This window comes from Hyaena hyaena, unplaced genomic scaffold (genome assembly GCF_003009895.1).
Source record: "Hyaena hyaena isolate Hyena2069 unplaced genomic scaffold, ASM300989v1 scaffold_434, whole genome shotgun sequence".
Classification (NCBI taxonomy): Eukaryota; Metazoa; Chordata; class Mammalia; order Carnivora; family Hyaenidae; genus Hyaena; species Hyaena hyaena.
Window position 1 is genome coordinate 634298 of NW_024081069.1, and position 16579 is coordinate 650876.

Below are 16579 nucleotides of genomic sequence, written 5' to 3' on the forward strand. Positions count from 1 at the left end.
GCTTGAACTCACTAACAATGAGCCCATGACCTGAGCTGAAGCCGGACGCTTAACCAACTGAGCCACCTGGGCACCTCGGTTTCTTCATTTTTAAATGGGGCTGATAAGGAGCATCTGGGTGGCTCAGTCGGTTAAGTGCCCGACTTCAGCATGGGTCATGATCTTGCAGTCTGTGAGTTCAAACTTTGCATCAGCCTCTGTGCTGACAGCTAGAACCTAGAGCCTGCTTCAGATTCTTTCCCTGTCTATGTCTTTCTGTCTCTCAAAAATGAATAAAAATTTAAAAAAAGTTTTTTAATGGAGCTGATAAAAATGCCCCCATCATTGGTTTGTTGTAGGTTTATTCAGATAACCTGAATAAAGCACTCACTCAGTGTTTGGCATATAAGTGATCAATAAATGCCAGCTATCTCCCTCATCATTGAGGAAGCTCAGAGAAGATCTCAGAACGATGGGAAGAGAAGCACTTTCTGGGAGGTTGGGTCCAAAGCTGCCAGGGTTAAAAGCTCCCAGGAAGTTATGCATCCATGTCCAGCCCAAAGCGAGCACACCAGGGCCTGGTGCAGCTGTTCTGCGGCCTCCGGAGCCTCAGTGGGGAGGCTGGTGCCAGAGGCGCCTGAGGCCCTGCTGGGGAAGCTCTGTGAGGTATGTCTGAGGCAGCGCATAGCGGCCAGGAGGGAAGCCTCCGCTCCCCTTCACCCCCAGGCTGGACTTGGACTCTGGGTCTGCAGAGGGCCAGGTGGCCATGGGGTGACCTCGGGTGAGATGCCTGAGGGCGGTGGGGCCTGAGGAAGGAAGGAAGGAGCAGCCTGAGATGGGCAGAACCTGAGATGGGCAGAGCCGTGAGGTGATTCTCTTCTCCCCATTCTCACCCAGCACAGGAGCAAGGGGTCACAACCAGGCAGACGTCAGAGCTTCAGGGCACAAACTCTTCACAGCTGGTCCCCAAACAGTTTCTATCTAGCTCTGGAACACACTGTGGCTTCCTTCAGCAGCAGCTTCAGTCCCGGAAGGAGTCCTGAGTCGTGGCTCCCAGAAGGCCGGGGAGGGGAGGGAGGACTAAGCCCAGTTCCTGAGACAGGAAGGGCACTTCCCCTCCTCCTTCTCACGGCCTCGCCTCCCTCCCTCCCTCCTTCCTAGTTTCCCCTCCTCACAGACCCCACACCCCTTCTCTCAGGGCTCTCCATCTGCCCCCCAGTCTCCCCTCCTCTCAGAAGTGAAAGCCCTGTAAATAGGAAGTGGTCAAGAGGAAAGAAAAAGAAGGGGTGTGTTCTGAAAATCTCTGCTCATTTGTGTGGTTTCTGCGTCACCAAAGTCGGGGCTTGAATTCTCCAACAATCGGCTTGAAAAGAGCAGGAGGCCAACTCTGAGCTTTATGTGCCTCCAGTCACCCATGTCTGTGGGACTCCGGCCCGAGAGCTGCCAGGCCAGGGCACCGGGGGTCAGAGCTCACCGTCCTGCCTCCTTTAACATCAGGGGGGCGTTTGGAGTCCGCACTCTGAGCCTGTGGACACACAGCAGAGAGGGCCCTTGGCACACATCCTGGCACGAACACAAATCTCAGAGAACCAAAGCCAGACATGGGCTCACCACCTCTCTCTGGCCAAATACACATACAGGCTTCCAAAGGGCATGGCCTCTCTGTGCGGGGCTTCTGAGCAGGAAGGGGAAATCCCTCGTAGGAAGTACTCTTCCTGGTTCCCTGCTGACAAGCAGACTAGGGTTACATAACAGGCCCTCAGTGTCCTCACAGTCCCTGCTCCGCCCGGGCAGCCTGCTATTCTCGGGGTGTCCCTGAGCCTGGTCCCATGGGAATGTGCCCCTCCCGTATATGATCTTTCCCTTCTATACACTGACTTGGTTCCAGAAAAGGTAAAGAATGGAGGTTTGGGATCGTAGGCTGGCTCTGGGCACTTCAGCAACAACTAAATAAACCTCCAGGGGCGAGAGAGATGTCGCTCTTGACAAGTGTACCTTTCGCTCCACAGGCTTTCTGGGTCTGTAAACACAGCCTTCTCCTGCCAAGGACCGTGACTGACTGGAGAACTAGCCCTGTAAGGGCGGCTCCCCGACAAAGAAAGCACAGCGCTGCCTCGCCCCACACCAAGCTGGACCTCAGCTCTCCGTCCTATCCTTGTCGCTCTACGTGAAATGCCTTAGAAAAACTCAGTTTGGGGACAGCTTTTCTCAGCAGTGCTACTGTGCAATCTCACCTACCAACTACTGTCTCAGGGCAGTGGTCCAGTTTCCTCATCAATGAAAGAGGGATTGCGCCTTGTCCACCATACAGGATTGGGGAAATTCTCTGTACAGTGCAATGGAGAATGTGTGGTGTACTGCCTCCAAGAGATTTTTAATTTCACTGGGACATCAAGCCATTTTTAAAATCTCTTAACCTAAAGAAACTTCATGGAATACCTACAACAGACCAGGCATTGTTCGAAGCCCTTTACAGGGATGACCTCATCAGTCCCCCGGATAACCCTGAGCCACAGTACGAGTACCACCCTAATTTTCCCAGAGCTGGCAAATGAGGCACAGAGAGGCCAAACGAGGCCAAATAATTTACCCAGAGCTACACAGCAAGCAGGTGTCAGGGTAAGGTTATAAACCACGTTTGTTTGACTCTGGAGCCCATATTCCCATATTCCATACACTGCTTCTGTAGTATAATCCAGTCATGATTACATGATAACAATTAAAACGGCATATAGGGTAAATGTCAAGGAGCCCAGATGTGATACAGTTAAAAATGTGCAGCACAGGCATCCACGAGACTGGCTCTTTTAACCACTGATCCTTCAAGCATTTTGGCCTCTTCTGTAAAGCAAGGGTGGTAGATAAAGTGGGCTCTCCATTCCTCCACCACTGTCATCGTCATGATGCTGCTTAAGGTCCGACCACGAAATGTGGAGAGCCTGACATGGGCTCCAGGCTCAGCTGTGGGGTTCGGATGAGTAGAGGAGGAAAGCATTTGGGATAAAATAAAGTAGCACAAGCTCACACATGAGGATGAATAGGGTGGGCAGCCGGGAAGGGGAGTATTTGAAAAGGGGAGGTCTGCTAGGATGGGCATAGATACAGGATGTGGAAATAGATACAGGATGGATGGACAAATAGACAGGTAGAAGGCAGGGAAGGAGGGAGATTATGGAGGAAGGGGGCCTGAGTGTTAGACTAAGGAGTCTGAATTTATCCTTTAGGCCCTGAATGGCCTAACAATAGACTCCTATCGCTTGAGGTAAGTGGAGAGCCTCGCCTGGATGCCACACATCCTCCTGGCTGCCTTCCCATTCTATGGTCTCTCCCTCCCCAATGTCAGTTTCCACCAGGCCTCCACAGCGTTTCTCTAAAATACAAACTATGAGATGATGGTCTTGCATAAAGCCCTTCTACCTATAGCACAGGTCCTGCATCTCTACTTTGTGGTACAACACCCCAGACTAGCCCGCGAGTCTCTTCAGCCGCCCCTGCTTTCCCAGACTCTTTAGGTTATGGCCGTCCCCAGATATGTGCAGCCTCTATGAGGTGCTGACCATTAGCATGGTTTGGTTTTGCAAGAATCGCCCTGCGGTGTGGGGAGCAGACAGACCAGAATGGTGGTCAAGGAGATGAGTTTCAAAGAAATAAGAAGTCAGTGGACAACCTGGTAGAAGATGGGATGTAGGCGCTGAGGAGAAGGTGGGAACAGGATGGTTCCTGGGTTTTCGACTTACGCAAACAGATCAAAGGGATCTGAGATACAGAGAATCAGAGGAGAACCACGGTAGGAAGAAGATCATGAGATCAGTTTGAGCCATCTTGAGACTGAGGTGCATTGAAGACACCCACTGGAGATGTCAAGAAGGCAAGCGGCGGCAGGGAGCTTGGCAGCAGGTCTGAGCAATGGAAGGTGTGGGCGTGATGAGATTCCCGAGAGGGAGTGCTGGGAAGGGGCATCCAGGCCGGGCCTTGGACAAGTGGACAAGCCAACACTGAGTGAGTGGGTTGCTAGAGGTCAAGGATCCTGCAAAGGAGACACCGAAGCTGTGGCTGAATGTAGAGAGAACATTTCAAGGTGGGCCTGGTCAACAGTGTCAACTGCTCCCCAAAAGTCAAAGGGTAAAACAGTCTATGAGATGTAGCAGCACTAGACCATTAAGGATCTGGGAAGCCCTATTCTGAATCCAAACCAGACTGAGGTGAGGGCTGACTGGCGGTGACAAATGTTGTCAGAAATATGGCTATGAATACGAAGGAAAGACAGGGACAGTGAGTTGGGGGAAGGTTGAGGGTTTCTCTTTCTCTATTTTTTTCTAGAACAAAGAAACCTGAGCATGTTCAAAAGCTGATAGGAGGCTTAGTTAAGAGGAAAGTGTAGACATAAAATCACTTATCACATGGACATGCTTGTTTGTTTACTTGTTTGCTTCAATCCATTAGCTGCAAACTCCTACAAAATCAAAGATGGCGTTTTACTTTTCCTTGCCCAATGTCTAGAATCATCAGTAGATGCTCAGAACATGGGCTGGAGGCTGAGAACATCATCAGCACAAGCCTGAAGCCCTGGAGGAAGATATCCAAAGCTGTAAATTAGAAAGGGAACAGAAGCATTATTGAGGCTTATGAACTTAAATAGGATTTTTGAGGTATTTCAAATTCTTAACACATGCCCAAGAAATCCAGAGACTTAAAATACCATGAGGAAAAAACGGTTAGGAATTCTCTTTCCTTTGGCAGGTCACCATTATGGTCCAGCAGAAGTCACAAGCTTTGCGCCCCACTATTGCTCTTGCATATTGTTCAGATTTCTCCAGCAAAAAAGGTCCTTCAGACATGTGAACAATGATGCATCGTCAGTCTCAGAGCCAACTGCTCCTCTGTCTTTGGCTTAGTGTTAATGAATCAGCCCCAACAAGGTCAACCAATGGTGCTTCCCAACAGTCGATGCCCCAACAAGCCTCTCACCCTTTCCTTCATCTGCTGAACTATATGTTGTATTCATGTTGTATCTGAGCAGCAAAATATGACCACCACTAAACAAATAAGCATGTTGCTTTAAGCTAAGCTTCTCCAAGCCTCAACATTACTTTCTGAAAGGACAGCACTGGCTAGAGAGCTAAGATTTCACTGTCAAAGGGAATAGCCCTCCCAAAGGATGCCTTTGCCCTTCTTGTCTTAGCACATGATTTCTCAATGCTGATGCCTGGCTGCCAAGCTCCTCAAACTACTATTGCATTTCACATGACCACAGCAAGGAAAGGGCTTGGTCTCTGGCCCACGTCTATCTATCACAGGAGATTACAGCAATGGAGAGAAGAGGGAAAAATCTGTGTTCTTTAATGAACTCATCTTTCCAGTTTCAAAAAAGTCTGTAAACAGCTGAGTGAGATAAACCATAGCCCTCATAGGACACTAAGGAATGCTGACTCAGAAAGAAAAACAGAGGGCCTGTGGCCAAAAGAAACGGAGGTTTCTCAGATCAACCTCTTCAGTTTGGCTTAACCTGCCCAATCCACCTGGCAGGCACTTCTGGGGGAATGCCAACCACATCCAGAGAGACATAAATTCACTACCCTTGGTCACTGCAACAGGAAGAGAGGGTTACTATTTTCAACCTGGAAAGCCATCATGTTGTTATGGTCAGTTAACAGCTGCCATGTTCCACCCTCAGCTGGCCACTGTTCAGAGCCGAGTGCAGCACTCCTAATGGACAGAGTTGGTTTGGAATGTCACATGAGTGGGCCACGCTGAAGCTTGGCTGCCAGGAGCCCAGCCAAGCCACGAGATGGCAGGAAGCAGCTGCCTGGAGAAGAGAAGAGCATGCCCGCCCCTCGGGGAGGTGGGCTTTTATTGGGTCAAGGCTTTGGGCCACCCATTGGTGGGGAGTGTGGCCAACATGCCAGTCTTCTCAGCCACAGCCTCCTCCACTTGGGTCAAGTCAGTAATAGCCATATCAACCGCCTGGTAGAGTAACAACAACTAAATGACAACATTCATGTCAAAAGCATTTTATAAATTAGAACAGGCCAACAAAGGTTCATTTAAGGAAAGTACGTTTAGCATAACCAATAACAACAGCCAGACACCCACTGAATTCGAAGAGGAACACTCCACTTTCCATCAAATAATAGTCAGAAAAGAACGGCTGCCTCAGCTGGTCTCCTGGTCCCCATGTGTCCTTCAGCCTGGTCTGCTGTGTCTGATATACCTTACGTAACCCAGACAAACACTCACTTAGGAAAACAGACACTAAATGTTTCCTAAGATTTTGACTCAAATAAAGAGTACTTATTAGGTAAGACTTGGAAAATGTGGGCTCAATGCTTGGGTGGTGGCAGAGAAGGCTGGATTGGTAATTCAGAGATTTGGGAAGGGCCTCAAGCTAATCAAAATAAGTAAAAGTGGGTAGAAATAAGGTAACTATTTACTTGCAAAGTTCTTCTGGTCTGAATATATAACCAAGAATCCCAGCGCGCTTTAGTCCAGGTTCTGGGCCTCAGTTTCCCCAAGTGTACACAGTTGGGCCAGTAATACAATGTCAACCCACTGTGAGTGACTGATGCTATTAGAAGAGACACAAGACACAAATAATCTTACTATTAAATGCTTGCTCATGAGGAGCGCAAAATACTAACAAATGAGCCTCAGTCCGTTTCCAAGGAAATGATCTCAATATAGTGAAAAGGGTATTAAATAGATGTTCCTTGTATTATTACATGTGCCTATTACTAAAGACCAACGCTGTGTCAAATAACATACCAATGTGGGAAGTATATTCCTTTAGCTTAGGGATGGTGGGGTCATCTGATCAAGACATAGGAGTGGTTATGGGCTAGAGTGACTGGAAGTCCCCTCTTCTGGGTCACAGGGCAAGAGGCAGGTGTCCCAGACAGAGGAAGCCAAAGGTGCAGCAGGTCAGACTCAGAGCAGCTTCTAGACATCAGGGAGCATTAGAATCTGGGTGGGGTTCTTAGGTCAGTGTTCACAGAGCCATAGACACTCATCGCAAAGGAAAACAGGGCTCCTCTTTCCAATTCCACCCCACCCGAGGCACTGAGCAGCAGAGGCCTATAATCTGTTAGGTCACAGTTTCCAAGACAAGATAAAACTCAAAGCCTGGGCTCAATATCCAAGATATAAAACCAACACTGGATATCGTATGGTTCTCAATTTAACTAAGAATGGAAAATTGTCTGTTATCCTATAATATCAAAAAACTAATACCACCCAAACCTATACATGACTAAGATCTTATCTTGGGGTTCTCAAGGCTTTCCTGGGATTTTCTCTTGCTTTTTAAGTTTCATGATCTCTTTCACAAGCCAAGTATCATGCCCTTAAAGATCAGTCCTAAAGTTCAAAGGCATGCACTGGGTCTTCACCACAGGGACTGTGCTTGCACATTTCCCTTTCTAACTAGCGAGAGAAGGGCAGTGAGGTGAGATCCCATGCTTAGAATGGTCCTTATTTCAGAATCACTTGTGAACTGTTACTTAAGATCTTTGCAGAAACAGGATCTGAGTAGGGAACAAGGGCAGCAAGAAAACTCCATCCCCACAGCCGAACTCAGAGCATGGAACAAGGCAGGATCTCAACACGGTCTCCCAATACTCTCTCCCTTGTCTTTTAAGATCTCATAAAAGTCGGATGATTAGGGTAGAAGTGCAAATGACTCCTATCCTCATTCCTCAATCCCAGAACATTTCTGAGTAGTGGAAAATTCTATGGGCAACAAACATTTAGAAATTAATTCAAGACTGCCAGCAGCTCTAGCTGTGACCCTGGCACCCAGCACAGCACCTGGCAGGTGAGCAGTGCTCAGTGAACTCTTACTGAAGGAAATGCAATCAGCAACCTACCTAAAACAAGATGGCCCGCAGGCAGAGATCACGGTTTCTGCATCTACAGCTGCACTAACATCAGATACTGGCTATGCTCTGGTTTTCCCAAAGAACTCTCTCCAGTCACAAGCTGTAAGAAGCTGGCTGACCCCAGAGAGAGCAGCTCAGCATACGTGCTTCATGTAGTTAGTCTGAGAGATGCACTGTTTCGTGATAGGACTAGGTGGTAAATGTGGGTCCTTTTCTGTCTTTCAAGTGAACTTGAGCAATATCTGGATACAGATGGAATGCTTACCAAGTTCTTGATCATGGAATGAATTTGAAAACTGCTGAAACCAACCTGTTTTGATGCCATGAATGTCTTCATGCTTATATCTGTGCAAGAAGATATGCCTCCAAGAAGCGGTGCACTGGGGAGGCCAGCTAGTAACGTTTACTCAAACCCCCAACGAGAGGCCGTGTGCAAGGAGCTTTACAGACGTTGTTCTATTTGATGCTCGCAACTCTCTGGGGCATTTGAAAGATAAGAAAATCTGTCAGAAGCTGATGGTCATCAGAAATGGGGTGGGTGGGAAGATGGGTGAAATAGGCGATGGGAATCAAGGAGCCCACTTGTGATGAGCACTGGATGATATATGGAATTGCTGAACTGCTATATTGTACACCTGAAACTAATATTGCACTGTATAGTAACTAATTGGAGTTTAAATAAAAACTAATAAAGAAAGAAAGAAAATCTGTAGGGAGGGTAGGTGAAGAGTCCAAGGTCACAGAGGCGGAAAGGGGCAGGGCCAGGTTTAGAATCCAGATTTGAACATGGACTGGTAAATGGAAGTGTCTTTACTAATTTGGGGTATATCATTCCTTACGATCATAATTACTGAAGAAGTCTGCAACACATTCTGCTCTTAGAGCCACTGTATTCTGAGTGCTCCACAATAGAATAGGACCGTCTCAACTTTTGCAGTCATATACATAATTAGGATTTAAGTGACAGCAAATAAGGGAAACTGCTATGCAAGATATTCCTGTGGGGGAAAAGAGGCCCTTTCTCTAGAAAATATAGATATTTTGCATTTTTATTTGCGAGTAGCACCTGGGTAACTATCAACAAACTGAGAAGAGATTAATATACATGCAAAAACCTGAAGAATTTTCTAGGCTCTCTCGCCTGAGGCACTACAGGGGTAGCATTCTGCCAAGAGGCCCCTTTCTTGAAAAATGAAAGACGTCAAATCTTGGTTCATTCAAAAGGTACTTTTTGAGGCCTCTGTTGTGGAGCCATATTCAGTTTGGTCCTATAACAAGCCATTTATGATCTATGCAAATTGCCAACACAGTGGCAGAAAGTACCGTGACCACAGACCCAGGAACGGCCACTGGGATACTTACTCTGAGTGTGAAAATTACATTTCTGAAGAAAACAGGATAAATATGGTGAGAAATACTTTTATAAACATAGCTGGATAATTGCTGCCAAAGGAGGTGTTTCACTTGGCAAGAATCAAGAAGTCCAGAACCAGAACTTCATGTCAGAGGTGTTTGTAACTGGAGAGGTTTCACAGAGCCTTGTGAAGTCTTCTGGAAGCCATCAGCCCAGCCTCAGCCCCTGTGCTTGGATACTGGCTCTGGACATTAAAAATGATGCCACCATGGTCACGCTCTCATTTTTTTTTTTTTTCTTTATGTTTGAGAGAGAACTGAAGATGTCCCTTAACCTCTAATTGCCTGCCACATATTAAAGGATCTTTATATCTATATAAAAATCTGTATTAAAAAGAAAAACATATATATGTATGTATAAACTGGCCAAATAGCTTATTGGAGGAAGTAAAATGTTTGAGACCTTACTTAGAGTACTTTTGGGATCTCACAGTCAGAAGACCTAAAGGGCCCCGTTCAAAATTCCATATCCTATTTGATTTAAAATTTCTCAATATATGAAACCCAAGAAGCAGGCTGACCATTAGCAAGCTCTCTGCTGCACCCCAGGGCAGGCATCTAAGGGACAGAGAATGCTGAAATCTTCAGTGTGGAGACTGATTTCAATAGTTTATCACAAAGAAGTAACTCAAATCCCAGGACATGGCACTGTTTGGGTCTAGAAATCAACAAAGTTTGAGCAATAGTCGTTTACTACATTAAAAAAAAAACTAAACAGGGGCGCCTGGGTGGCTCAGTCGGTTAAGGGTCCACCTTCGGCTCAGGTCATGATCTGTGGTTTGAGTGCAAGCCCTGCCTTGGGCTCTATGTTGACAGCTCGGAGCCTGAAGCCTGCTTGGGATTCTGTGTCTTTCTCTCTGCTCTTCCCCTGATCACGCTCTGTCTGTCTGTCTCTCTCTCTCTTAAAAATAAATAAACATTAAGAAAGTTTTTAAAAAAACTAAACAGATCATGTCCTACTTCTTATGTTCCACTGGGAGAGGGACTCTGAAGGGCCAACACTTTACAACACTCTAAAGAATAGAAACCCTCACAGTGGCTCCATAAAGCTCCCTTTGCACACACTGGGACCGTCTGTGGACAGAACCATTCTCTAGGTGATGTTGCCTCTAGAAACCAGAAGGAAACACAACATGGGCACATGGCACTCCCAGGACAATGTGTCCCAAAAGTAACTGCGTCCAAACCTTAGTCTGATTTGCTTCACTACCAACTTTTACGCCGAATGACACTACAAACCCGTACTCTCTCGCATTCCCCCCTCCGTCCTCTCTGGGGATAGAGCAGAGCAACGAGACAAAGACTCTAACCCTCTGATAGACAGGCCAGAGAGAAGTGGAGGGAGCTTCTCTAAGATGTCCCCACCGAGCCTGGCCCTGGCTCCCTGCCTGAGCCCCCAACTGAAGACAGACCACAACCACACGGCCCTTTGCAGACAGGCGGCAGGGAAAGGGGCGGGAAGGGCTGTGGGAGAACGCTGAGGTCAGCTGCTGCTGAGTCTCTGAGTCAGCACCTTCAAGACCAGAGTGGCTGTTGGGAAACAGACTTCTCTCCCACAAAACCCCCAAATATAATAGCAATCTAAGAGCTCGAAACCAATGGACACAGTTCTGGGCGGGCGCCCCAAGCTCATGACGGTGCCAAGGAACTGGGGAATGGAGCCTGTCACCCACCCAGTCACGGCTGCCTCCCGAGCCAGCAGCAAGGTTTGAGAGACAAGGTTTGAGAGACGAGAGGGGTGCTACGTGGATGTGCAGGACCTGGAGCCGGGCTCAGGCTTAAGTCCTTACTGAATAATCAAACACAACAATGACCTCATTCCAGAAACTGTTTTCCCCAGGAAGACTTGGATAGCTTCACGTTTCAACTTAGCTGTTGCTTTTAAAGGGAACGGGCAGAGAGGGTAATTGGGGATGCAGTGGAAAGAGACTCAAGATGTTCTAATCAGTGAGGTATGAAAGTCATGCAACTATAAGGAGGTCTCAGGATATAATATTACCCGAGAAAAGCACAACAAAAAAATTGTACACAGACACACACATACGAACTTAGAGAAAAGTTTAGAAGGAAAGATACTGACCTCTTCAAGTATGAGTGAAGGAATTATAAGCAATTTATTTTATTTTTTTCTACTCTTCTAAGCCTAAGAATTCTCCAGCTATCTGACCGAGCACACAGTTTTGGAAAGGATGCATGTTAACCAGTGTGGGAGGAAGGAGTTCCTTGTCTGGGTCACCAGATGGTCCAAATTAATCCCAGTGACCAACACGATGCAGACAGCAAGGACAGCCCGCACATCTATCGACAGAATTATTTTTCACATTCTCTTTAATGAATGTGTATGGCTTTTCCAATGGGGTGAAAAAAGACATCCTAAGAAGTTAGTGACCTGAAGCCTCATGCATGTGGGAGCCTCGAGAATCTGCCTCTCCACCCAGGGAGAGTCTGCCAACACTGCAGGATTGTACGGGTCAGGGAGGCAGAGAGAAAGAGCACCTGGGCAGAATTCGGAAATGCAAACTTAACTCAGAACTGTGCATTCCGGTGGTTGAACAAAAAACTGTGTACTCTCTCAACTACATAATGGTCCTGCTTCCAAAATGACAAGTTTTCTGTCCTGAGGCCACTCACACCTCATCCATACCTGCTCTGCACACCAAGGTTCCGCGCTGCATGCAGAGAAATGTTAACATCTGAGGGCGGGGAGGAGGCATCTTACTACAGGCTGGGTGCCTCTCCTACCAAGCACCGGGCCAGGTCCTTCCTCTATGTTTCCTTCAATGTCCAAAATAATGCAGAAACCCCGGGTGGTGAGCTATTCTGAGACAGGAAACCAGAAGTACAAGACAACGCGTCAGTAGGCTGAGAAACTCCGGGGATGGAATGTGCACGCGTCATCCGGCTTAGAAGCCCTTGCTCCCAGGCAATGTGGACACAAGCAGCCTTCCGCCTAAAGACATATCAGGGGATCGTTTCTGGCTCCTGAAGGAGGGACAGCTCATTGGGAACAGTTGCGAGTGTTTGAGAAAAGAAAAAAAACGCTGCAAAAAGCCAGTTATGGACACTGCCAGGGTCCTTGGGGGCTTTTATGGTGCTCCTAAAGGGAAGCCAAGTCCATCCTGCTATGCTGGCACTCCTTAGGCAGAGCCTGGTGATTCACAGGGGGAGGCCAGCCCATCCTCACACTGGGCAGTGGCTGCAGCGACCAGAGGTGGTGCCACCGACTCATAAAGCAGCCAGTGGTCACTGAGTTCTCCTTTTGTTCCAGGCCATGCGCTATATGCTTGATTCACATTCTCTCCTGTTCACAAGAGCTCTACGCCCAGAGCAGCAGGTGGTGTTGAGGACCTAAGCACTTTTCCTGGACTGCTCGGTCCTAAGCACTTTTCCTGCTAACTCAGATAGAACCATCTAGCAAATCCCGGACTCTCATCGCTTTGACAGAGGAAGAGTGGATCCCTGTTGCATGGTCAGCACATCAAACCCTAATTCTTGCACCTGTGACATTCCTCTAGGACATTCATATGCCCTGTGCTTTCTGGAACAATTTCAGTTGTGAACAGGGCATATGAATGTCCTAGAGGAATATCACAGGTAGAAGAATTCAGATTTGATGTGCTGACCATGCAACAGGGATCCAAATCAAATCCCAGGCGGCCTCACCTGCTAACCCATGTCCGGGCCACCCTCAGCACCTGCTCCTTCCACAGAGGGACAGTCATTCCTCCACAGCGACAGGTCATTTATATGCTCTGGTTTGCTTCCCATGTTTCTGCTTCTTCTTCCCAGCTATACTCAAAGTTCCTTTCAACTCAGTACATCCCAACTGCAAGACCATTTGCAAGGAGAAATCCCAGAAACGACAGAATACACAGCAGAAGAAACTATGATCCCGTAGTTTGTCCCATGTACTGTATTTGCAGGCAGCGTGGTGTTGGATGGAGTGGCCCCTTTGAGACACGATTTGACAGTATGTCATAGGAATGCAACTTCCCGAAAGGGAGTTGCCAATTGTAATTTCACTGGAATCAATGGAAAGTCTTAAGGCTTAGACTGAAAATCTTAATGCTCAAACAGGAGACAACAAACACTTGGCTTGGTCATAGTTCATTTAAAAAAATAAAAACTTTCAACGTTTGGTAGTAACGTTAAAAAGCAGCCCAACAGGGTCATGTGATTGTTTAACAGAAAAGAAAAAGTGGAACTAGTGTTAGGATGTGTTAATGGAAGTGGAATGTCCAGATCACAGAAATGTTCAGCTGAACTCTGGGCCGAGCCCTCGTTATCCGAAATGACAACATGCTCGATTCTGAGAAGCACACTTAACAAACCGCTGGAGTCTCCAGAGAAGGAAGAGCCTTGGTGTCTAGTGTGGCAAGAAAAGAGCACAGAGAACATGAAGACATTTTCCGATGTTTGACAGACTGGCAGATGGAAGAGGGGGTCTAGAACGTGAGCCAGTGGGTGGAAATTACTGAGAAATAATTTTCTGTTTAACAAAAGAAACTTTCAATCAGTGTCTGTGGGAGGCAGAACGATGGTTCCCCAAAATGCCCATGGCCCAATCCCAGAACCCGTGTCTGTGCTACTTTACATGGTAAAGGGACTTTGCAGGTGTGATGAAGTCAAGGATCTTAAGATGGGGGGATTCCAGGATTGCCCTTGTAATCACAAGGCTTCTTATAAAAGGGGGGCAGGAATATCAGAGAAAGAGATGTGACAACAAAGCGGAGGAACTGACACACTGCTGGTTTGGGAAATGGAGGAAAGGGCTACCAGCTAAGGAATGCAGACAGTGTCTAGAAGCTGGAACAGGCAAGAAACCGATTCTCCCCTGGAGCTTCTAAAAAGAATGCAGCCCCGCGGACACCTGGGTTTTAGCCAAATAGTATCCATTGTGGACTTCCGACTTTCAGAACAGTAACAGAAAGCATGTGTGTTGTTTTACGCCACTAAGTCTGTAGTAATTTGTCAGAGCAGCAACAGGAGATGAGTGCCATGTCTAACAAGGGAATAACCACTCCTGGCCCTAGTGAGCTCCCTGTCTCGGAGTCAGTCAAGAAGAGACAGAACACCTACCCATCAGGAATGCTGTGCAAGTAAGTCCGGAATGACTCATAGCACACCCTGTGACTCTGCGAGTCCACGTGCACTTGGCCGGTCCTTCTCCTGTCGTTGTGTTCAACACACCCGTCCCCACCTCCAGGCCTGGTGGAGGGCAAGGCTTGCCCTCGCCTTCTCCGAGGAGGCCAGCAGCCCTTAGGCCAAGGCACACTTTGGTTCGGGGATGGTGCTCAGCACCACAGTGCTTGCGGGGCGCCTACCTGAGCAGAGGACCCCTCTGTTCCTGGCGCAGGAGAAGTTGTCACACTGGCAGAAAGCCCCGTAGATCTTGCCGAACTCGCTCTCAAAGCAGGAGCACTGGTTGCAGCTGCACTCCCCGCGCCCACTGCACAGGGGCTTGCCCTCTGCTTCCCGGCACAGGTGCTGGTACCCGGTCTGGCTCTCCCCTTCCTGGCACTCGCATCTGGTGCCCAGGTATCCAGGGTTGCACTCGCACAGGCCACAGACGTACGTTCCGTTCCCGCTGCATCTTTCGCTGTCGGGCTCCAGCCCCGCGCTGCAGCTGCACCTGCAGCTGTAGGTGACCGCCACCTCCAGGCTGTCCCGGAAGCCCACGGGCCGCAGTGTGAACGCGTGCTCCGCGGGCTTGCCCGGGCAGCTCCGGGCCTCCGCCGACACCTCGAAGGATGCCTGGGCAGAAAAGAAGAGAGGGGACGTGGTGGTGGCGGCGCCGGTCAGGAACTCGGGGGTATCTGCAGTGGCCTCCCAACCACCCCGGGGGCCCAACCCCGGGAATCCCCGCCCTCTACCAAGGCCCTCGATGCAGAGTTGCGGCTGAGGCCCGAGGAGGAGGAGGCCCCAGGCCAGCAAGCGCCCTCACTGTACCGAGGATGAGAACACTCAGGCACCCTCACATATGAATTAAACAGGCACGTTATCTTTTAATCCACAGGACTCTGAGGGAACATCGGGCTTCCACAGAAATGCAGACAGACTCACCCAAGGTCATACGGTTCTTCCTGCATTTCATTTTTATCCTACGCTCTCCTCTCGCCATTGTGGAAGTCATTCATCCAACAAGCACTTGCTGGGCACGTCCTCTGTGCCGGGCACTGAGCTAGAAGTGCTCCCTGACCTCCACGGGGCACCGGGGTCCAGGGACCCTGGCCAACTGCCTGCCCCTCTGCAGAAAGGCTTCCTCTCCTGTTGGAGAGGGGGTGGGATGACCCTGGGTCCCTTCCAGGGCACCTGTCTCCCCACAGGTAATATCTGAAGCCTCGCTCTCGCTCGACCCCAGTTCCTCCTCCGGCCGGTCCTCCTAGCTGCGGCTTTCATAATCACGGCCCCAAGGTTGTAAACAAGAGTCATCACGGATGAAACACTCCACACACACGGACAGTATTTTTCTTTTTAAACAAAGCATGTAAAGAAGTGCTGCCGACTCCAGAGTTGCCCTGGAAACAGGCAGCAAGGTGGCCCTAGGTGGCAGATGGCTGTGCAGGAAAGAGTTCAATATGAGGAAGGCAAGGACACGGCTGCCTGGCTCTCCCAGGAGGTGGAACCCGGCTGACCACACCCTCCACCCCTCCCCCCCGAGAAAGGAGCCATGTCATCCAGCACTTGGCTCTGAGCCCAGCACCAGGGGGTCCGCCGACAGGTAGCTGGCACACCCTGACCAAACCACTCTGAAATGCTCCTCTCCTCAACAGTGGCACTCCCTGAACAGACAGAGGCCTGGGCCCACTCCAGAAACTGACTCACTGCGTCTGGCCAAATGTCTTTATTTTACTATTTTTTTTTAATGTTTATTTTTGAGACTGAGAGAGAGACAGAGCAGCATGGCGGGGGAGCGGCAGAGTCAGAGGGAGACACAGAATCTGAAGCAGGCTCCAGGCTGAGCTGTCAGCACAGAGCCCTATGCGGGGCTTGAACTCACGGATTGCGAGATCATGACCTGAGCTGAAGTTGGACACTTAATCGACTGAGCCACCCAGCGCCCCTATTTTTCAAAAGGCTGCTCGGATCATTCTGAAGCTCAGAATGGGTCAGGAACTACTTTTAGCTATTGTTATTTTTTTAAAATTTTTTATAGTTTATTTATTTTTGAGACAGAGAGACAGAGCATGAGTGGGGGAGGGGCAGAGAGAGAGGGAGACACAGAATCTGAAAGAGGCTCCAGGCTCTGAGCTGTCAGCACAGAGCCTGATGCCGGTCTCGAACCCACGAACTGTGAGATCGTGACCTGAGCC

The 16579-nt window shown here is 48.7% G+C and overlaps 1 protein-coding gene across 1 annotated transcript in view; it reads right to left on the reverse strand.

The window, feature by feature from the left end:
- The window catches only part of ITGB5 (integrin subunit beta 5), a 119796-nt gene that overhangs the window by 17570 nt on the left and 85647 nt on the right, over positions 1 to 16579 (reverse strand). Inside the window, exon 10 of the mRNA XM_039253040.1 lies at positions 14591 to 15020. Within this exon, the coding sequence (XP_039108971.1) occupies positions 14591 to 15020 (430 nt within the window). The remainder of the gene's footprint in view (positions 1 to 14590; positions 15021 to 16579) is intronic.